Source organism: Rhinopithecus bieti, unplaced genomic scaffold (assembly GCF_001698545.2).
Source record: "Rhinopithecus bieti isolate Rb0 unplaced genomic scaffold, ASM169854v2 scaffold_7212, whole genome shotgun sequence".
Taxonomy (NCBI): domain Eukaryota; kingdom Metazoa; phylum Chordata; class Mammalia; order Primates; family Cercopithecidae; genus Rhinopithecus; species Rhinopithecus bieti.
This window is the reverse complement of record NW_016806198.1, coordinates 3,435,446-3,459,335: the sequence shown is the minus strand read 5'-3', so window position 1 is coordinate 3,459,335 and position 23,890 is coordinate 3,435,446. Positions and strand designations below refer to the sequence as shown.

At 39.4% G+C, this 23,890-nt stretch overlaps 1 protein-coding gene across 1 annotated transcript in view; it reads left to right on the top strand.

The window, feature by feature from the left end:
- The window catches only part of PDCL2 (phosducin like 2), a 35,854-nt gene extending 13,231 nt beyond the window's left edge, over positions 1–22,623 (top strand). Inside the window, exons 4-6 of the mRNA XM_017875183.1 lie at positions 9,253–9,396; positions 16,504–16,712; positions 22,426–22,623. Coding sequence (XP_017730672.1) covers positions 9,253–9,396; positions 16,504–16,712; positions 22,426–22,580 — 508 coding nt within the window. The 3' untranslated portion in view covers positions 22,581–22,623. The remainder of the gene's footprint in view (positions 1–9,252; positions 9,397–16,503; positions 16,713–22,425) is intronic.
- Positions 22,624–23,890: the final 1,267 nt, after the last annotated feature.

Here is a 23,890-nt window from a genome sequence, read left to right as displayed (position 1 = left end):
GCCAATGATTTATTCAATCATGCCTGTCTAATGTAACCTCCCTAAAAACCACTAAATGATGGTGCTGTGGTCTGAATGTTTGTGTCCCCCCCGCCCGATATTCCTATATTCATATGTTGAAACCTAATCTCCCCCACAAGGTGATGGCATTAAGAGGTGGAGGCTTAGGGAGGTAATTAGGTCATGAGGGCTCCCCCTTCATGAACGGCATTAGTGCTCTTATAAAAGAAGCCTGAGAAGGCCAGGCACAGTGGCCCATGCCTGTAATCCCAGCCCTTTGGGAGGCCAAGGCAGGCGGATCACCTGAGTCAGGAGTTCAAGACCAGCCTGGCCAACATGGTGAAACTCTGTCTCTACTAAAATACAAAAATTAACTGGGTGTAGTGTCCTGCACCTGTAATCCCACCTATTCAGAAGGCTGAGGCAGGAGAATTGCTTGAATCTGGGAGGCGGAGGTTGCAGTGAGCCAAGATTGTGCTACTGCACTCCAGCCTGGGCGACAGAACAAGACTCTGTCTCAAAAAAAAAAAGGACTGAGAAATCTGGAACATGCTTTTTTAAAGATTCATTTTGCCAATCTTTGCCTTTAGTTGGAGATTAATCACATTAATTTAAAATTCACATACATTTAAAGTAAGTACTGTTAAGAAAGGAGTTGCTTTTGCTACTTAGGTGTTTTCTGTATTTCTTATATAATTTTTGTTTTTTAAGTCTTCCATTACTGCTTTCTTTTCACAGTTAGCTGATTTTGTAGCGTATGATTTTATTTCCTCCTTCTTTCATTTTCTGTCTATCTTTTAGTTTTTTCATAGTGATTATCCTAAGGATAAAAATTAACATCTTACAATGGCCTACTTTAAATAATACCAACTTCACTTCAATAGCATGTAAACACATCTCCATCCTTTTCCTTATTTGTTAGTGTCACAGACTACATTGTTGTATATTGTGCATCCGTTAACATAGATTTATTATTAATTGCTTTATGTATTTCCCTCTTATATCATACAGGAGAAAAAGAGAAGTTAGAAACCAACTCTAGGCCAGGCATGATGGCTCATGCCTGTAATCCCAGTACTTTGGGAGACTGAGGTGGGCAGATCACCTGAGGTCAAGAGTTCGAGACCAGCCTGGCCAACGTGGTGAAATCCCATGTCTAATAAAAATACAAAAAAATTAGCCGGTCATGGTGGCACACGCCTGTAATCCCAGCTACTCAGGAGGCTAGGTGTGAGAATTGCTTGAACTTGGGAGGCAGAGGTTGCAGTGAGCCAAGATCGCGCCACGGCACTCCGGCCTGGGTAACAAAAAGGGAAAAAAAAGAAACCAACTCCTGTCTCAAAAGAAAAAAAAAAAAAGCCAACTCCAATAATGGCTTTTACATTTTCTTATGTAAAAGCCAAGTGGTAATACTGGCTATTATATTTCCCTTTGTAGTTAACTTTACCATGTTCCTCATTTCTTCATATGTCTTTGGATACTTACTATCTGGTACCCATTCATTTCAGCCCAAAGGACTCCTTTCACATATATTTTAGGCAGGTCTAGGTCCCTTGATGTCTTTTTATTTTTATTTTTTTAAATCTAGGAATGCGTTAATTTACCCTCATTCTTAAAGCATAGTTTTGCCAAATATCAAATTCTTGCTTGACGGTTGTTTTCTCTCAGCATTTAAAAAATATCAACTCATTGCCTTTTTGGCTTCCAAAATTTGTACTGAGAAACTGGCTGACAGTCTTATTGAGGACCCCTTGTATGTGATGACTCGCTTCTCTCTGCTTTCAAGTTTCTCATTGTCTCTTCTTGCCTTTCAGTAGTTTATGATGTATCCCCATATGGGTGTCTTTGAGTTTATCATACTGTTATCATACTTGCAGTATGTTGAACATCTTGGATTTATAGATTCATGTATTTCATCAAATTTGGGAAGTTTTCAGCCATTATTTCTTAAAATATGCTTTATGCTTTTTCTCTCTGTCTTTTCTGTTGAGATTCACACAATATGTGTGTTGGTCTGCTTGATAACCATAGACCCTTTAGGCCCTGTTTATTTTTTTCATTCTTTTTTTTCTGTTCCTCAGATTGGATCATTGCAGTTGTCCTGTTTTCAAGGTTGCTGATTCTTCTGCTTCTTCAAATCTGCTTTCAGAACTCTCCAATGTATTTTTTTATTTTAGTTACTGTACTTTTTAGTTCCTCTGGTGTGTTTTACTTATACTTCTTCTGACATGAAATGTTGGGTCAGGGTCCCCCACAACCAAAATCTCCAACTTCCTGGACACCAACTGGGTGTTCTACAATTCATTTCAATTCTGACACTAACTATTGGAGTTAGGGAAGACCCCACATTGGGAGACTACTTCAAACACTAAGGTGGTTATAATAAATAAGTTGGTAGGGATTGGAACCCTGTGAATTGCCACTGGGAATGTAAATGGTACAGCCACTTTGGAAAACAGTCTGGTGGATCCTCAAAAGGTTAAATGTAAAGTTAGCATATGATCCAGCAATTCCACTTCTAAGTATATGCCCAAGAAAATTCAAAACATGTATAGGAATGGCCATAGCAACATTATTCACAATAACGCCAAAATGGAAACAATCTAAATGTCATCAGTTGATGAATAGATAACCAAAAGTGATATATCTATACAGTGGAATACTATTCAGCCATAATTGAAATGAAGTACCAATATGTTCTACAACACGGATGAAAACATGTTAGGGGAAAGAACCAGTACAAAAAGTCATAGAGACAGAATGCAATTATTGTTTACCAGGGCCTGGGATGGGGGATAGGGAGTAACTACAAATAGATATGGGTTTATTGTGGAGTGATGAAAATGTTTTTGAATTAGGTAGTGGTGATGGTTGCACAACTCTTTGATGCTTGTCCTATCGTTCTCCTGAGTAGCTCTCCTCCAGGTGATGACTATGAACCTGGGCTGTTTCATTAGGGGCTACATAATCTCAGAAACCTTTATTTGCAGTTGTGTGGATCAGAAAATGTGAAAGGTCACATGGAACATTTTAGGGGTGAGTCATCAAAATCTATATATCACTTTCACTCATGTGCCATGGGCTGTAATCTAGTCTCATGACCCTAATCCAAGTGCAAGGCAAGCTGGCAAATGTAGTCTTCCAGGTAAATGTAGCTTCCCCAGAAGAGAAAGCTATAATGATGATCACCCTACCTGTGTCTACCACAGAGACTGAAGAGCGATACCATAAATATAAATTCTTTTATTTGCATATTCCACATCAAAATCACAAATTTAGTTGCCACCAAATTATGGCATTATTTTCATTTCTGTACCTGAACCAGTAATGTTTAAAAATATTACTTGTTCTTAAGAAAGTCTGTACTTGTTAGTGCTGATTTAAAGCAAATTCCTCATTTAAAGTAAAAACAATACAGCAAGAAAATATTTTTTAAAAACTAGTGATAAATGGGAGGCTGGGGCAGGAGAATTGCTTGAACGCAGTGAGAGGTGACAATGGGCTAGGAGCCCTCGTTCTCAGCGCCTCCTCGGCCTCTGCGTCCACTCTGGCTGCGCTTGAGGACTCCTTCAGCCCGCCACTGCACTGTGGGAGCCCCCCTCTGTGCTGGCTGAGGCCGGAGCCAGCTCCCTCTGCTCTCAGGGAGGTGTGGAGGGAGAGGCGCGGGCAGGAACCGGGGCTGCAGTGGGGTGCTCACAGGCCAGCACGAGTTCCAGCGGGTGTGGGCTCGGGGCCCCCACTGGGAGCGCACTGGGAGCAGCCGGCAGTGAGGGGCTTAGCACTCGGGCCAGCAGCTGCTGAGGTTGCGCAGGGTACCCCAGCACTGCAGGCGCTGCGCTCGAATTCTTGCTAGGCCTCAGCCACCTACCCGTGGGGAAGGGCTCAGGGCCTGCAGCCTGCCATGTCCGAGCCCCTCTGTGCGGTGGGCTCCCTCAGGGCAGGAGCCTCCCCGATTGGCGCCACCCCTGCTCCGTGCCACCTGGTCCCATCCGCAGCCCAAGGGCTGAGGAGTGCAGGCCCGGCTNAGCTGCTGAGGTTGCGCAGGGTACCCCAGCACTGCAGGCGCTGCGCTCGAATTCTTGCTAGGCCTCAGCCACCTACCCGTGGGGAAGGGCTCAGGGCCTGCAGCCTGCCATGTCCGAGCCCCCTCTGTGCGGTGGGCTCCCTCAGGGCAGGAGCCTCCCCGATTGGCGCCACCCCCTGCTCCGTGCCACCTGGTCCCATCCGCAGCCCAAGGGCTGAGGAGTGCAGGCCCGGCTGCAGACTGGTGGGCAGCTCTGCCTGCAGCCCCCATATGGGATCCACTAGATGAAGCCTGCTGGCCTCCTGAGTCTAGTGGGGACTTGGAAAACTTTCATGTCTAGCTAAGGGATTGTAAATACACCAATCAGCACCCTGTGTCTATCTCAAGGTTTGTAAATACACCAATCAGTACTCTGTATCTAGCTAACCTAGTGGGGACTTGGAGAACTTTCCTGTCTAGCACTCTGTGTGGAGCTAAAGGATTGTAAATACACCAGTGAGTACTCTGTGTTTAGCTCAAGGTTTGTAAAAACACCAATCAGTACTCTATATCTAGCTAACCTAGTGGGGACTTGGAGAACTTGTCTAATACTCTGTGTCTAACTAAAGGATTGTAAATGCACCAATCAGCACTCTGTCAAAACAGACCAATCAGCTCTCTGTAAAATGGGCCAATTAGCTCTCTGTAAAATGGACCAATCAGCAGGATGTGGGTGGGGCCAGATAAGGGAATAAAAGCTGGCTGCCAGAAGCAGTCAGTGGCAACTTACTCTGCCCTCTTCCAAAGGTTGGGAGATTTATTCTTTTGCTGTTTACAATAAATCTTGCTGCTGGGCGCTGTTTGGGTCCATGCTGCGTTTAAGAGCTGTAATACCGTGAAGCTTTGCAGCTTCAGTCGTGAACACTCACAATGAAGGTCTGCAGCTTCACTCCCGAAGCCAGGGAGACCACGAACCCACCAGGAAGAATGAACAACTCCAAGTGCACCCCCTGTAAGAGCTGTAACGCTCACGGCAAAGGTCTGCAGATTCACTTCTGAAGTCAGCAAGACCAGGAACCCAACAGAAGGAAGAAACTGCGGACATATCCGAACATCAGAAGGAACAAACGCTGGATACACCTTTTAAGAACTGTAAGACTCACCACCAGGGTCTGTGGCTACATTCTTGAAGTCAGCGAGACCAAGAACCCACCAATTCCAGACACACCAGGAGGCAGAGTTTGCAATGAGCCGAGATCATGCCACTGCACTCCAGCCTAGTGACAGAGCGAGACTGTCTCAAAAAAAAAAAAAAAAAAAAAAAACAAAAGAAAAAAAAAATTTTTTTTTTTTTGAAAAAAATTTAAACCCTTTGTTAAAAAAAAGACAATTTTCCCTTTTTTTTTTTTTTTTTTTTTTTAAAAAATTTTAACCCCTTTTAAGAAAAAAAAGAAAATTTTCCTTTTTTTTTTTTTTTTTTTTTTGTCGGTAGGAGGAGGGCAGTCTTGCTCTGTTGCGCCAGCTGGAGTGCAGTGGCCCAATCTCAGCTAACTGCAGCCTCTGTCTCCTGGGCTCAAGTGATTATCCTACCTCAACCTCCGGAGTAACTGGGACTACAGGCACATCTACCATGCCCAACTAATTTTTGTATTTTTTGGTAGAGACTGTTTCACCACGTTGGCCAGGCTGGTCTCGAACTCCTGACCTCAAGAGATGTGCCCGACTTGGCCTCCCAAAGTGCTGGGATTACAAGCTGGAGCCACCACACGCCACCTCATCTGTTATTCAACATCATACTATGGGTCCTAGCCAGTATCTTAGGACAAGATTTTTTTTTTTTAAATGTAATATTCTAACAAGAGACAAATGTTATTGTGTAGATAATTAACTATAAAGTAACAAGGGAGTCAGTTCAGAAGCTCTTCTAGCTAAAAGGATGAAAAAATTTATGCATAGCAATAAACAAATCAGTATATTGTTTGTGTCATATAATACTAAATTGGCCTTTTTCACATATGTTCCCCTTTCTCTTGGTGTATTCCAGTACCATGGAAGCTAAAACACTAAAATGATATTTTTCAGAGTTTATTGCAGTAAAGGTAAAGGATGTGATTTAGATATTTCACCGGGGATGTGAATTCAGAACTAAATTAAGTGGGGAAAGAAGTAGAAACACACGGCCGGGCGCGGTGGCTCACGCCTGTAATCCCAGCACTTTGAGAGTCCCAGGTGGGTGGATCACGAAGTCAGGAGATCAAGACCATCCTGGCTAACACGGTGAAACCCCATCTCTACTAAAAATACGAAAAATTAGCTGGGCGTGGTGGGGGGCGCCTGTAGTCCCAGCTACTTGGGCGGCTGAGGCGGGAGAATGGCGTGAACCCGGGAAGCGGAGCTTGCAGTGAGCCGAGATGCGCCTCTGCACTCCAGTCTGGGGAACAGAGCCGAGACTCTGTCTGAATAATAATAATAATAGTAATAGTAATAATTAGAAACACACAAAGCATCCATTTAGGTGGTACTGATCTAGAATTTGCATCATGGTTTTGGAGCCATTTTTTTTATTTTATAATTTCAATTTTTATTGTAAATTCAGGGAATGCACATGCAGGCTTGTTATACTGGTATATTGCATGATACTGAGGTTTGGGATATGATTGAAACCATCATCCAGGTATGCAGCATAGTATCCAATGCAGCCATTATTTTGTCAACAATTTCTCATCCTTAGATTATTACTGAGAAGATAGGGTTCTAGAGACAAAAGATGTTACACCGGCTTTCTGATTCTCAGAATAGTCTGATAGTAAAGCCAACAATGGAGTGGTAGTTCCAGATTCCCTAGTTTCCGGATTGTGGTAGAGAAAGCCTTGGCCGACCAGTTTTGCATGTTATTCTGGGAGTCATGCCTGGTATCCCAGTCTAGAGCCTGCTCCTTCTTTTTATTGGGTTGATAAAGCATTTAATTCCCCATATTAAGCTCCTTTCTGCTTAAAATAGCTAGTGGGCCTTCTGTTTATGCAACTGAATCCCAAATGACAGGATTGTTAGGAGAAAAATGCGCGCCATTGAACACTGTGAACTCTAAATGGCAAAAGCAGCCCGTGTATTTACCGTTTTCCCCTGCCCAGTTCAGTTGAAATAACAGAGAAAAATGAGGAGAAGGAGGAAGTGGAAGAGGGGAGGGGGAAGAGAAGTTATTGATAGTTGCACCATTAATTAGAGCATGGTGTCATCATTGGAATAAGAATATTTCTAAATTTCTGAAAGATGTTAAGCCAGTAAGATCCAATTGAGGGAAGTTAGATATACTCGGTGCAAACAAAGTAGGGCTCCCAGAAGAACAGTGGAGTAACTCTAGATTCCAAATATCTGGGCCAGTGGAGGAAAAATTGAAGGACTTCAATTTGAAAACTATGAGAGGTCCCCAGCCTTGGGTTACTATCCTTGGCATTTTCTTCTAGGTTTGATTTTGCTTGGATTACTGGTTATGTAAAGTAAGAGGTTTTACTTGAAATGTTTCTAGCATGTGAAATAAGGTCAGAATGTTTTAAAATATACCCAGGGTTTTGTTTTTATTCAAGTATGTCAGGAGATGGTTGCTATTGAAAGGATAGTTGGTTACTCACAGTTTCCAAGATGAGGGGTGCATGCCACATCATGCCACACCGGAGCCATGCAGTGAAGCACCTGAATTGATCAGAAGTCAGAAGGAGCAAGGGGAAAAGCATGGGCATAAGGCTTTTATTGTGGTTTCTATGAGAAAAGCAAGGCAAGGCAGGATAAGCAGAGTTAGGATTGGCTACTTTCAATAATTTCGGTGGGCTCTGGGCTGTAGAGGCTATCTCTAGTTGTTTGGTACCTGGCCCTGGGATGATTAGGGCAGGGGATCGTGGATCAGTCTGAAAAATGAAGTGATTGAGGGTATGGGCCCTAGATTGATTGGCTTGCGTTTGAAGAGTGTTTGCTATGTTTGGTACCTGGCCCTGGGATGATTAGGGCAGGGGATCATGGCTCAGTCTGATAAATGAAGTGATTGAGGGTATGGGCCCTAGATTGATTGGTTTGCGTTTGAAGAGTGTTTGCTATTTCGTGGAGTTCACTAGCCCTGGGAGGGGCAGACTCTATAGAATCAGCAATGTGCCAGATGCCAGAGCATCAAGAATACATAAAATGAGAAAATATGGTTAGTATACAGAGAAAGAAAGGGAGTAAATACTCCCAGCAAACTTAGAGGTATAGAATCATTAAATGTTAATAAATTTGCAGGCATGTCAGAAACCATTTAGATTTGCTTCCTGAATCCAGGCATTCAACAGCGAAACTGTCAAATTGTAGATGTTGAGAAAGTTGGTTTTTTAAACAGTTGCAAGGTTCTCTATGGATAGATAAATAGGTAGCGATGTTTATTGAATGCTCACAGTGTGTCAGGCACCCTGCTAAGAAATTTACATGTATTATTTCATTTTTTCCCAATAATCCCTTGTGAGTAGTTATTAGTATTATTCCCATGTACAGTTAGGGAAAGTGAAGTGTACAGAGATTAAATAACTGCCCAAGTTTATGCTATTAACAAGTACTGGAACTGGCATTTAAACCCAGTTTAGTCTGACCTTGGAATCCAAGCTCATAATCACTCTCCCCTACTACCTCTCTATCTATAATAAATCTATGTTTATAATAAGTAATTGCAAATATCCACAAAAGCCTCGAAGTGAAGATCATCTTAGCATGACAGTTACTAACATTTACATGGAGATAATAATAGTACTGGCTTTGTAACATTTTTACAAGGATTAAGTTCATTAATGTTATGTATTTAAAATAGTGTCTGGCAACATAGCAAGCACTTGGTAAATGTTGGATATCATTATTCTCCTTAATGAAGTATTCAACTTGTACATGAGAATTTGTTGGCACAACATCCAGATAAACTCTCTATAGCAGGGAACAACTCCCCTGCACCCCCCCATTCCTCCAAGACAGGTAATGATTTAAACCTAGTCTTAAATCCAAACAAATTTAAAAGTCAATATCAAACTTCTTATACTTTCCAATATCCATGATAACACAAATTAGCATATAAAAAGAGAAATTGGCTTTATAAGATCATTCATTAATATCCCATCATTTAAAGTGTTTGGTATATATAGGCATTATATTCATTGCCCTAAATTGTTATTACATATGAGAATGACCTTAAGAATATGACAGTATTCTTATGTAATTTAATTTCATGTTTTAATTAGAGAGAAGCGGTTACAGGAATGGAAAGCTCTTAAGAAAAAACAAAAATTTGGGGAATTAAGAGAAATTTCTGGAAATCAGTATGTGAATGAAGTCACAAATGCAGAAAAAGATGTGTGGGTTATAATTCATCTATACAGATCAAGGTAAGATCATAGTATTTCAAAATGTTAATATACTACTATTTTAAAAGACATATTTTGGTTTTAAGGTTTTACAAAGTATATGACAGTACTCAAGAAAAGCAACTATATATTACACACATATACATCCATAGAGTTTTGATAGTCATTGGCTTCAGGGATTAAATTAGGTATTTTAAGATCTTTTCATTTCTAATTTCAGGAACTTGTCACACTTTTAGAAAATAAGCACTCTTTGGTAGTTTTGTTAAAATTTTTTATTCTAGAAAATCTCAAAAATACAGAGAAGTAGAAAGAATGAGAAAATGAACACTCTAAATATCGACCATATAGATTCAACAAGTAACCTTTTGCCATATTTATATAATTGTATCTGTGTGTGTGTATATTTGCATTTGTAGAAAGTAAACTGACCATAGCATGATGCTTTATTCCTGTGTACTTCAGCATGCATCTTCAAAACGTAAAGGTATTGGAAAGAAAATAAAGTTCTGTTTCCTCTACCCATTTTAGGTTTATTGGCTGGGATCCTGCAAATTGGACTGACAAAAGACAGGTTAACAAGAGTAAAACAAACAGAAGTCTATTAACAAGTGCATTACACGTACACATAGGAGAGCTCAGTGATAAGTAACTCAAAGTGGTGGTTAAAACTTGGGCTTATGTAGCATCTTAACAAAAGAACAGCAAATTTATAGAGATGTGATAAGACAACAGAAAGGGTCTTTGAGCTTCTAGGAATAACAAACTGTGGGATGGTAAATACATGGGTGAAACTATGTATTCAACTTGTTGAATCTATATGGTCAATATTTAGAGTGTTTGATTTAATGGAAATTAAAGGTTGTTTTAGCAAGGTTTGTTATATAGATTCCTCTGGTGCTTCACTGGGATGATAAGAATCTAGAGCTTTATCTAGTGATTAAGAGTGTCCTCCCCTTCCTGGTAGAGACAAGAGTGAAGATGTTACTGGGTGGAGAGTATTTTTCTTGTGTTTGTTTCTTTTCAGTTGTCTTTAGCTCAAAATAATCCTTATGCCAGAGTGGCTTATTTTGGTGTGGCATATTATGAATCCCTGCAAGAACATTCTTCTACATAACCACAATACCATTTTTTCACTTAACAAAATTAACAGTAACTCCTAATACCGTCTAATACCTCGTCCTTACTCAGATTTTCCCAAGTGACTTAAAAATATCTTTTATAAATACATATGTTTTGGACAAGGAGTCAATCAAGAATTATGCAGCACATTTAGATATATCAGCTCTCTTAAGTCTCTTCTAATAGAACAATTCACCTGCACCCTATACTCCCCCATTCCTCCAAGACAGTTAATTTAAAAATACCTGGTTGTACTAGGTATAACCCACTGTCGCTAGGCCTCACCAGCCTTGCCTAGTAAATAGGGAAAGTAGACTTTTCCCCAACTCTGTTTCTCTCATTCAAACAGTCCTTCTAGCTTTAGGTCCCTACCCCTCTGCCTCAGAGCTATAAACCATTCTAGGAACAGAGGTCATGACAGCAACCTTCACTGTCCTTATTTCAATCTCTGAATAATAATTTTTTTTCTCTTTAGGTCCTTGGGGAAATTGTACAGAGCAATTTATGCAAATTATAGCCCTGTATATAACCCTGTATAGCCTGTATGGGGCTATACTTTACAGTTCCTGAGTTGAACTTTGACAGGACAACATGCCCCATAAAAGAAAATGCCCCATAAAACTTATTTTATTATAACCAAAACTCTTGGTAGATTAATTTTTAGGTAGCTTTAAAGTCTTTAAAAGAATGTGTTGACCTAAAAGGAAGAGGCTGAGGCACAAAATATAATTTAAAGAGTTTACTTGAGCAAAAGTGAGGATAGCTGCCCAGAAGACTAAACCCAAGTAACCTTGAATACGATCTCCCTTTAGCCTTTGTTATGAGCAGGTTTGTGAAGACATAAAAGGGGGACAGGGAGTGGACTAATACAAAGCTGTTTGTCAGGAATTCTCTTTGGCTTAAGGAAATGACATTGATTAGTGATTGGCTATACATTGTTAAGCTATGAAAGTTACAGTGTCTGATGTATTATTGAGTTGATTTATAGCTACTTGCAAGCAATAGCAAGCAGTTTCAAGAGAGGAATGCATAGGTGAAGGAGGGAGTAGGTTGTAATTCTCTCTTTTTATTTTTGATACAGGGTCTCACTGTGTTTCCTAGGCTGGAGTGCAGTGACGATCGTAGCTCAATGCAGCCTTTAATGCTTGGGCTCAAGCAATGATCCTCCTGCCTCAGTCCTCCAAGTAGCTTGGACTACAGGTCTGCACCACCACATCTGGCTAATTTTTAAAATTTTTTCATCAAAATGGGGTCTTGCTATGTTGCCCAGACTGGTCTCGAACTCCTGGCCTCAAGTGATCCTCCTGCCTCAGCCTCCCAAAATATTGAGATTACAGGTGTGAACCACTGTGCCTGGCTTGCTGTCTCATTTTAATGACTCCGTGGGTGTAAACGTTTAAAAGGACTTGCATTCTTCAGAGAAAAGTTATTTCCTGAAATCACACTTCCATATTACCTATACTATTTATTTGGTTAACCAGTTTGTAAATGCTGCTTGTAGGTCTCACAGATAAGGATGAGAAACACTGACATTTATAAAACAGGGATCTGTTTGTGGTAAATATCATATACTGAAGTGGTTTACTGAATGTTTTTTCTGACCCTGTGTGGTTAGCAGAGTAGATATTGCTTCTAAGTAAAATTATCTAGTTTAATGGTTATTTCCATATAAATTACTAGTTTTAGAAATAATTTTAAAATTCATAAAGAGGTTGCATGTGTTTTAGTCTGCTTCAAATTGTCATATGCTTTGATAGACTCAGAAAGAAGGATGTGGTTTCATAATATTTTAAGTATTTGTGACCTTCTCAGAAGGTTTTTCTGGGCCACTCTAAAGTAGCTTACATATTAGGTTTTCTTGCGACATTAAGAAACATTACATTTCCTGGGCTGGGTGCTGGGCTGGCTCATGCCTGTAATCCACCCACTTTTTGGGAGGGCCGAGGCAGGGTTGCGGGATCACTTGAGGTCAGGGGAGCTTGAAGGACCAGCCTGGGTCGGGCATGGTGGAAACCCCATTTCTACTTAAAATACAAAAAAAAAAAAAAAAAAAATTTAGGCTGGGCTTGGTGGCGCATGCTGTAGTCCCAGCAATGTGGGAGACTGAGGCAGGAGAATGGAACTTGAACCCAGGAGGCAGGGTTGCAGTGAGCTTGGAGATCGGCACCATTTGCACTCCAGGCCCTGGGTGACAGGAGAAGGGACCTCCGAATCCAAAAAAAAAAAAAAAAAAAAACAGAAAATAAAAAAAAAAAAAAACAGAAAATACATTCCTGTGTTGGTATAAAACATATATTTTGAAAATTAATCTGTAATGATCCAAATTTATAAACTATAACAGAAAATAATTGTGTTATAAATATTCCTTAGAAAACTTTAGTTTTTAACAATGGAATTACTGGCCAGGCTTGGGGCTCATGCCTGTAATCCCAGCACTTTGGGAGGCTGAGGTGGGCGGATCACCTGAGGTCAGGAGTTTCAGACCAGCCTGGCCAACATGGCAAAACCCTGTCTTTACTAAAGTACAAAATATTAGCCGGGCATGGTGGTGTGTCCCTATAATCCCAGTTACTTGGGAGGCTGAGGCAGGAGAATTGCTTGAACCTGGGAGGCAGAGGTTGCAGTGAGCTGAGATCACATCATTGCACTTCAGCCTGGGCAACAGAGCGGGACTCCATCTCAAAAGAAAGGATTTACGTACAGCTTTTTAATATTATAAAGTTGAAGGACAGCTGTTAATTTATGTTTTTGTAACCACCCAATGGGGTTCATTTTGCCTGCTGCCCACATAGAGCCAATTTATCAAGACAGGGGAATTGCAATAAAGAGTTTAATTCATGCAGAGCCAGTTGAACAGGAAACCAGAGTTTTATTATTACTCAAATCAGCCTCCCCCAAAATTTGGAGGCTGGGGTTTTTCAAGGATAGTTTGCCAGACCACAGAATGGGTACTGCTGATTGGTTGGGAATGCAATCATAGGGATGTCGACAATGATCCTTGATATGGTTTGGCTGTGTCCTCACTAAATCTCATCTTGAACTGAATTTCCCATAATCCCCATTTGTTGAGGGAGGGACCTGGCGGGAGGTAATTTAATCATGGGGGCAGTTACTCTCATGCTGTTCTTGTGATAATGAGTGAGTTCTCATGAGATCTGATGGCTTTATAAGGGGCTTTTCCCCTTTTGCTCAGCACTTCTCATTGCTGCCACATGTGAAGAAGAATGTGTTTGCTTCCCCTTCTGCCATGATTGTTAAGTATCCTGTGAGTCAGTTAAACCTCTTTCCCTTATAATTACCCAGCCTTGGGTATGTCTTTATTAGCAGCATGAGAACGGACTAATACAGTCCTCATGTGGGCTAAGTCTGCATCTGTATGGGGCCACAGGACTGCTTGGTGGGTCCAGGTAGAGGCATCAGTCATCAGAAATGCAAAAACCTTAAAAGATGTATCAAAAAGGCCAATCTTAGGTTCTACAATAGGGTTGTTGTCTGCAGGAGTAATTGAGGAAGTTGCAAATCTTGTGACTTCCAGAATAATGGCTGGTAATTGTTTAAGTGTGTATCTTAGCAGAATTCAGGCTCCTGTCATCCTCCGAACCTAGTCTTCGCTTAGGTTTTACAAAGGTGGTTTAGTTTTGGGGAAAAGTTATTATCATTTAAACTATAAACTGAATTTCTCCCAAAGTTAGCTTGGCCCAATCCAGGAATGATTCTGGGCAGTTTGGAGGTTAAAGAGAACATGGGGCTTGGTTAGATCACATCTCTTTCACTGTCATAATTCTCTCACTGTTAAAGTTTTGCAAAGGTGGTTTTATTTTAGCTACTTTCTTTCAATTTTATAAAAAGGTGGTGTGTGTTTGTTGATTAGACTCCTAAATTCTATAATTTCAATGTCTCTTTGCCATTAAATTGATAGGATTAGACCCACTTTTTATCCAAATGAAGGCTTAGCCTCCTTAAGGTGCTTTAGAGGGATCTAACTCAACCTGGGCCAGTAAGCCTAATGATTTAGCTTTAAGTCAGTCTTGTTTGTGGTTTTATTTAATCTTACGCCTGTACCCCAATTCTAATTTGGGGCTTTTATATTATTCTTATACCCAAGTGCATATTTTGAAGCTTGAATATCATAAATAGGCTCTTAACTTGCTTTGTGATGTTACTGGTCTGCCTCATATTTTACAGCTCTTCTGGGGTTAAAATTCTGGCCCTCAACCCCAACACCAAATTTGTTCCCCTACTGCTTGCTGTCAGAACTTTCTTCGGGCAACCCTTTCTCCCTGCATCACAATCTGTTATGCAACATTCTCTTAAATCTATACTTTTCACTGCCACCACCAATACCTACCTGCCTTTTGCCATTCACACTACTGACCCATCCCACAAATATCTGTTGTACCACTGACTGAGCTTTCATTCTGATGAAATTTCTAAGGAAAATTATAAAATTTCTCTGAATTAGATATTAGTGGACTCATTTTACCTTGAAGAAAATCAAAACATTTTACTCTAAGATATACTTTCTTGATGTATTTTGAGGTGGGTGTTCAGAGAGCCAACAAAACTGAAGTAACCCCGTAAAGCTGTCTTTTGTGGAGATTTGCAACTGTAGAGAAAATCTGCATTCATGCAGTCAGGCCTTCTCTGAGGGCCTTCCCTTGTCTGATCTAGGACCAAGTTAACTGAGAATCTGATGCCTTTAAAGATCTAAAAGAAACATTTACTATCTATTCTCTTTGAGGGCTGCTACCTGTAAGGTTTCATCTACATAACAAGACCACTTTCGCTAGCCAGGCCTCCTCTTCTCTGCCTCCCATAGCCTGTCTTGTCACTGTAACCTGATTTACCCCAATAACATGTTTTTGGTCATGCCAGAGCCTCCATTCTTTCTGTAGCCTCAGGTGGCATATAAGCTTCTGTACCTCATTGGAGGGTTTGGGTAATCACTTTGTGTTTCCTCTCTCATGTGCATGTTAATAAACTTGTGTGCCTTTTCTCCAATTAATCTGCCTTTTGTTAGTTGATCTTTCAGTGAACCTTCCTTCGGAGGGCAAAGAAATTTTCCCTTGGCCCCTAAAACCTTGCATTTTTTAGTAGAGACGGGGTTTCACCGTGTTGGCCAGACTGGTCTTGAACTCCTGACCTCAAAGGATCTGTCTACATTGGCCTCCCAAAGTGCCACGATTATAGGCTTGAGCCACTGCACCTGGTCCAAATTGAATATGTTTATGTAAAATGGAGAAAGAGTCTTTGGAGAAGGAAAGATGAGAAAACAGGGAAAGAGGGAAGCAGAATAACCAACAAAGGTCCCAAGGGAGATGGAAGGAATGTGGAATAAAGTAGAGGTGAAGGGATTCACTTGAAAGTTTGATAAAATGGGAGAAAAGGAACTAATTGATCAATGAGTGTGATGAGAATTAAGTGATAAAGCAGGAAGAACTGAGGTTGTGGTCATACTTCCAATCAATATTAAATTTCTGGTAAGGAATAGTTCTGGATAATGGGGCCACCAGAATGTGACATGGAGTGGGATTCCAAAGACTGTGGGAGAAGTTTGTTGGAGTCAGGAAAGACAGTTCTGGATATGGTAAACTCATTACATGGAAAGAAGCTCGTGATGGCAACAAGAGTTGGGATCCTTTTGTTTCAACTCAGAACTGCAAAGGATTTCCTAGAAGTGTCCTGTTTTTGTTTTTGTTTTTGTTTTTTCTACAAACTGGGAACCTGCTTGAACCAAACTGATGCTCAGTTGGATGTAGTTTCCCTAAATGAAGCATCAGCTTGCCTGGTAGCTAGCTTCATTCCCAGGCTATAATGGTGCTTGCAATAAAAACCAGAGGACTCTACATACAGTTCATCATTGCTAAAGGTAACAATAGAGGATGATAATAACATGTTTTTATATTAATCTAAGATTTATTTTTGCCATGGCGATATTTTACTTATTTCATTAGACTGAGATGAATAGTCCGTTTATTAGATTGTGTGTACTGTTTCTCTTTTTAGCATCCCAATGTGTTTGTTGGTTAACCAGCATCTTAGTCTTCTAGCAAGAAAGTTTCCAGAAGCTAAATTTGTTAAAGCCATCGTGAATAGCTGTATTCAACACTACCATGACAATTGTTTACCAACAATTTTTGTTTATAAAAATGGTCAGATAGAAGCCAAATTCATTGGAATTATAGAATGTGGAGGGATAAATCTCAAGCTGGAAGGTAATGTTACAAATTTTGTTTATAAAAATGATAGGTGAAAACATCCAGAAACTAACAAGTATCCTGAAAGTTTTCTTCCTTAGTACCAAGGTTTTTTCCTTGCTTTTAGTCTCTTTTTATATGCCTCCAGATTAATTTTCCTATAGTAATACTCTAATAACAGCCCCTTGCTTAAAATCCTTAATAGTTCTCTGTCTCAAGTAAGTTAAAAATTTAGAATCTTCTCCTTTAGAATGTCCACCCACCTCTCCAACTATATTTCTCAGTGCTTTCTAGTTTCTGTTCCTGTTAGGCTGGTCTTCAGCCACTACTAGGCTGGTCTTCAGCCACTACTAAATATACGTTACTCATTTGTGCCATCACACTTTTTTACACATTCTCTGCTTGTACCTAACATATTCTACCTTTCTCTGTTCTCCATATCCAAACTTTATTCCTACATGAGTCTGCTCAATTTTTATTTACTGCATTATGTAATATTGAACCAATTCATAATCTTTTTCTTCTCTACTGAATTTCTATAGTGTATATTTAATGCATCTTACTTTTCACTTACTAGCATGATATCTAATTTTGTTGATGAATCAGTTCCCTTTGAATTTTATCTTCCTAAAAATTGCAGGGACCATGCCTCCTATTACTTTATTTTCTTAGTACACAGCACAAGACTTTCTATTTTATCTTCTTTGTTTTACTTCCTAAGGTCATTTCTTTGATATATTCATTTTTTGGCAGTGCTTTAACTCTATTTTACAAAACTAAAAATCATTTTCTCTCACCACTGTGTTAAAGCCATCATGAATGACTGTTTTCAGTTTTTGTTCGTTTTTTTTTTGTTTGTTTGTTTGTTTGTTTGTTTTTTGAGATGGAGCCTTGCTCTGTCACTCAGGCTAGTGTGCAGTGGCATGATCTCGGCTCACTGCAACCTTTGCCTCCCGGATTCAAGCAGTTCTCCCTGCCTCAGCCTCCCAAGTAGCTGGGATTACAGGTGCCCACCACCATACCCAGCTAATTTTTGTAATTTTTAGTGGAGATGGGGTTTTGCCATGTTGGCCAGACTGATCTTGAACTCCTGACCTCAGGAGATCTGCCCTTCTCAGCCTCCCAAAGTGATGGGATTACGGAGGTAAGCCACTGCGCCTGGCCAGTTGGTTTCAATAGGTATTGTTTCACTCTGTCAGTCTCCCAAAATTGTTTTTGGCCTTACCGAGACCTCTGACACTTTAATTTTCCAGAAGTTTCCATTTTCTTTTAGTCTTCTAAGGCCTTTCCTTGTTTTACCACGTGTTTTGTAGCTTGGATCTTTTCTTTTAATTAAAAAAATTAACGACATAAGAGTACATAAAAGAATACATAGAATAATCATATAGTAAGCATTCATGAAATCATTATTGTCTTCTCTGTTTGGGATGCTATAATAAAAATACTATAAACTGGGTGGCTTATAGACAAGAAACTTTATATTAATATCTCATAGTTCTGGAGGCTGGGAAGTCCCAGATCAAGGCGCCAACAGATTTGGTGTTTTGTGAGGACCTGTTCTTCATAGATGGTGACGTCTTCATTGACCTCACGTGGTGGAAGGGGCAAACAAGCTCCTTTTGGCCTCTCTGTTCACTCATTTCATTGAAGAGTGCTCTGCCCTCATGGTCTAATCACTCCCAACGTCCCCACCTCTTAATACCATCACTTTGGGGATTAGGATTTCAACATACGAATTTTGGGGGGACACATTCAGGACCATAGTAATTACCAAAAGTAACAAATGTGAACATTTGTTTATGCTTGCTTCAACTGTTTATTTGAGATAGCATCTCACTCTGTCACCCAGGCTGGAGTGCAGTGGCACAATTATGGCTCTCTTGCAGCCTTGACTTCTCAGGCTCAAGTAATTCTCCCACTTTAGTCTCCTGAGTAGCTGGGACTACAGGTGCCGGCCACCACACCTAACTATTTTTTTAACAAAATTTTGTAGTAGAGATGGGGTCTCACTATATTGCCCAGGCTGGTCTCAAACTCCTAGGCTCAAGTAATCCTCCCACATTTGACCCTCAAAGTGCTGGGATTACAAGCATGAGCCACCATGCCTGGCCTGTTTGCTTATCTTTTAAAAACACATTACAGATAAAGTTGAAGTTACTTGTATTTCATACTTAGTCCTGTTCCCCTCCCTGCTTCCTTAGGGGCAAAAACTATCACGAATTTAGTGTGTATCTCGTCCCTTTATTTATTTAATTTTTTTTTGAGAGGGAGATATCAATGAAATTTATTGGTGTATTTTAAACATTGTAGTAGAATATGCGTAATATAACATTTACCATCAACTATTTTTAAGCATACAGTTCAGTGGCATTAAGCACATTCACATTCCATCACCATCATCTCCAGAAGTTTTTTTGTCTTACATAACACACTCTGTACTCATTAAACAAAAACTCAGTCTCCAATTGCTTCAGCCCGGGCAATCACCTTTTTAAGATTCTGTCTTTATGAATTTGACAGCACTAGATACCTCATATAAGTGGAATCATATAGTATTTGTCCTTTGTGACTGACTTATTTCACTTAGCATAATGTCCTCAAGTTTCATCCATGTGGTAGCATGTTATCAGAATTTTTTTCCTTTTTAAGTATATCTCACATAGCTCTTCATCTGTTGATGGATACTTAGGTTGTTTTCACCTTTTGGCTATTGTGAATAATGCTGTTATGGACATGTGTGTACAAATAATATGCTTATCTCCATTTTTAATTATTCTGGGAATATACACAGAAATGGAATTGCTAGATGATATGATAATTCTATTTTTAATTTTAAAAGAAACTATCTGGTCTATATTGTTATGCTTTAAGTATTTCTATAGAAATAGAAGGAATAATTAATTGCAAAATCGAAAGTATTTAATAAAGGGCATTATATTGTAGTATCATTCTGCAACTTGCTTTTTTAAAAATCTCAATCATAGTATTCAGAATCTCGTTTATTTCATATATGTCTGATTCAATAACTTTATCTCCTGTCTAGCATTCTATAATCAGCTATTCCTCAATTTATCATTCCCCTATTGTGAGAAATGTGAGTTGTTTCCAATTTTCCCATTATGAACAATTCTGCTGTGACCATTGTTGTGTCCACCTGTAAAAATTTCTCAAGGATATATGGAGAATTGTGGGAATATAGGGTATACACATTTTCAACTTGATAGTTGATAGATTGCTCTATAAATGGAAGTATCAATTTATCCTTCCATCTGTGTTTAAAGATCTACCCACATCTTCTCCACTTCTTGTTAATTTTAGACTGTTGGTTTTTTGGTCAATCTGATGGATATGAAGTGGTATCATTTCGTTGTTTAAATTTGGATTTCCCTCATTACAAGTGAGGTTACGGATTTTTTCATATGCATTGCTCATTCTGATTTCCTCTCCTGTTTATATACTTTGCCCATTTTGTCATTTGTGTTTTTTTCATTGATTTATAAGAGTGTGTATGTGTGCATATGTTGTTTCATTGACTTGTAAGAGTGGGTATGTGTGCATGAGTGTGTGTGTAAAGTTCTGGATACTATTTTTATAGTATTACTAATATATTCTCACCAGTTACGGCTTATCATTTCATTTTGATTGTCAGATAAAAGTTATGATTTGGCATAGTGAAAATTATTAATCTTTTCTTTATTTTGCACTTTTGTGCTTTCTTTTCAAAACCCTTCTGTATTCCCAAGGTGAAAATATATTCTTCTATACTTTCTTCTAAGAGTTTTAAATTTTTATTTTTGAGCTTAGGTCTTGAATAACATTGGGCTTTTCTTTTGTGTATGATTTGATGTAAGGAATTGTATTAGTCTATTTTCACGCTGCTAATAAAGACATACCTGAGACTGGGTAATTTATTAAGGAAAGAGGTTTAATTGGCTCACAGTTCAGCTGGCTGGGGAGGCTTCAGGAAACTTACAATCATGACAGAATGGGAAGCAAGCATGTTCTTTTTCACATGGCAGCAGGAAAGAGAAGAATGAGAGCCAAGTGAAGTGGGGAAAAAGCCCCTTATAAAACCATCAGATCTGGTGAGAACTCAGTATCAAGAGAACAGCATGGAGGTAACAACCCCCATGATTCAATTACCTCCCACCCACAATATGTGGGGATTATGAGAACTACAGTTCAAGATGAGGTTAGGGTGGAGACATAGCCAAACCATATCAGGAATGTATCTACTTTTTTTCTGTAAGAAAATGCAACTGTTTCAACACCATTTATTAAAATTTCACTTCATTCTTTTTCTTTTCCTTTTTTTTTTTTTTTTTTTGTGACGGAGTCTTGCACTGTTGCCCGGACTGGAGTGCAATGGCACGATCTCCATCTCGGCTCACTACAACCTCTGCCTCCAGGGTTCAAGCGATTCTTCTGCCTCAGCCTCCTGAATAGCTGGGATTACATGTGCCTGCCACTGTGCGCGGCTAATGTTTTCTTTTCTTTTCTTTTCTTTTTTTTTTAGTATTTTTAGTAGGGATGGCATTTCACCATGTTGGCCAGGCTGATCTCAAACTCCTTACCTCAGGTGATCCGCCTGCCTCAGCCTTTCAAAGTGCTGGGATTACAGGTGTGAGCCACCACACCTGGCCAACTTGTTTAATTTTATAGGCTCACAGCTGGAGGGAAGTGTACCTCAGTATGAATTGTGTCTTGAGTCTTACCTGTATCTGATTTAGATGAGACTGTGGACTTTTGAGTTGATGTTGGAACAAGTTGAGACTTTGGGGGCTACTGGGATAGAATGAATGTATTTTGCATGTAAGAGGACATGAATTTTGGGGGCTGGGGTGGAATGGTATGATTTGAATGTGTCCTCCAAAATTAGTAATCTCCAATGCAACAGTGTTGAGAAGTGGGACCTTAAGAAGTGATTAGGTCATGAGGTCTCTGCCCTCATGAATGGATTAATGTCATTATTGCAGAGTGGGGTTGTTGTCATGAGGATGGGTTTGTTTTAAAAGTGAGTTCAGCCCTCTCTTGTTGTCTCTCATTCACCTTCTCTAACTCACTTGAATTCTGCCATGGGATAACCTCAGCAAGAAGACCCTCACCTGATGTAGGCCCCTCCTCCAGATGTATAAGAAATAAATCTCTGTTCTCTATAAATTACTCAAGTCTCAGGTATTCTTTTATCACAAAACAGACTAAGAACCAGTTTAACCATAATTTCTCCCTTTAAGTATAACTTTGCTGTATCCAATGTGTATTTTGATATTGTAGCACTTTTACTGTCAACCGGTTCTAAAGATATCAGGCTGGGCGTGGTGGCTTACGCCTGTAATCCCAGCACTTTGGGAGGCTGAGGTAGGGGGATCACTTGAGGTCAGGAGTTCGAGACCAGCCTGGCCAACATGATGAAACCCTGACTCTACTTAAAAAATACAAAACTTAGCTGGGTGCGGTGGCATGCATCTGTAATTGCAGCTACTCAGGAAGCTGTGGCATGAGAATCGCTTGAACCTGGGAGGCAGAGGTTGCAGTGAGCCAAGATTGCACCACTGCACTCTAGCCTGGGTGACAGAATGAGACTCTGTCTGAAAAAAGAAAAAAAAAACTATAAATATATCATCATTTCCATGGTAATATTACTAAGAGTCAACTCCTATTTCATATAGATGAAAAACTATGCATTTTTTCAAGATTTTTAACTGACTTAATGATGGGTTATTTATTACAGAACTTGAATGGAAGCTAGCAGAAGTTGGAGCAATACAGACTGATTTGGAAGAAAACCCCCAAAAAGACATTGTAGATATGATGGTATCTTCAATTAGAAACACTTCTATTCATGATGACAGTGATAGCTCCAACAGTGATAATGATACCAAATAGAGAGAAATATTCAGTAAATAGCTTTTAGTATATATGTAGTGAATGTTTTACTTATGACTGCTTTTATAATTATGGATCAGAAAATTCATAAACAGATTTATTTTATTTTCATTTTTATATTAGAATTATGGCATATATGTCATTTTAAAATTTTCAGGCATTTCAGAATATTCATTGCCTCTGAGAAAAATAGAATTTGGCAGCCAGGCGTGGTGGCTCACGCCTGTAATCCCAGCACTTTGGGAGGCCAAAGTGGGCAGATCACCTGAGGTCGGGAGTTCGAGACCAGTCTGACCAACATGGAGAACCCCGTCTCTACTAAAAATACAAAAATTAGCTGGGCATCGTGGCACATGCCTGTAATCTCAGCTACTCCGGAGACTGAGGCAGGCGAATTGCTTGAACCCAGGAGGCAGAGGTTGCGGTGAGCCAAGATCGTGCCATTGCACTCTATGTTGGGCAACAAGAGTGAAACTCCATCTCAAACAAAACAAAACAAAAAACAAAACAAAACAGAATTTGTATTAAGCCCTTAGTATTTTTCTGTGGTTTATCCTTTCTCTAACTCATGTTGGACAAAAACACAAATATTACAAGACCTTTCTTGCTTACTCATTTCCAAATAGAACTACGAATGAAAGCAATGAAAGAAAACCATGAAATTTTATTTAAGTCAACACATTTTAAAATCTAGACTTAAGTAAAAGTTTTAAATTTATGACCATAAAGCTTTTCTTAGAAATCTCTTACCTATTAAAACATTAACCACTTAATAGCATAATGCAATTAATAGATTTTGAGAAGTACATAAAAAATATCTGTATTCATTATTATTGTTCTGAGTAGTTACTATTAAGTTAGAAAATTACTGAGTATTCTCATTAATATTTAAACTATAGAATCATTAGAACACTACACCATGTAAGTTTCTAAATCCTGAGCAGAGGTGAGAAAACTATATTGTAGGATGACCTATGTTTTAACAGTAATCACAGAATAATTCATCATGAGAAAATATACATTAGTACACTGCAGAAGGCCTATAGGATGTTTCATCTTGGCGTAACAATGAACATCACTTTTAGAGGAAAGGTTGGTAAATCCAGCATATAATAGTTCAGTAACAGATTGTTTTCTACTTTATTTATATTCGTGATCCATAATTCTCATTATGGATGTTCACTGATATTTGTGAGAGAATCTAGACTAGGTTTAAATGCCTAGATCACAAAAATAAATTGGTGAGAATTGAGGCAGTTGAAGATTGAGTCAAGAAAAGGCTCTTGCTATTGGTGGGGGTTTAGGGATCT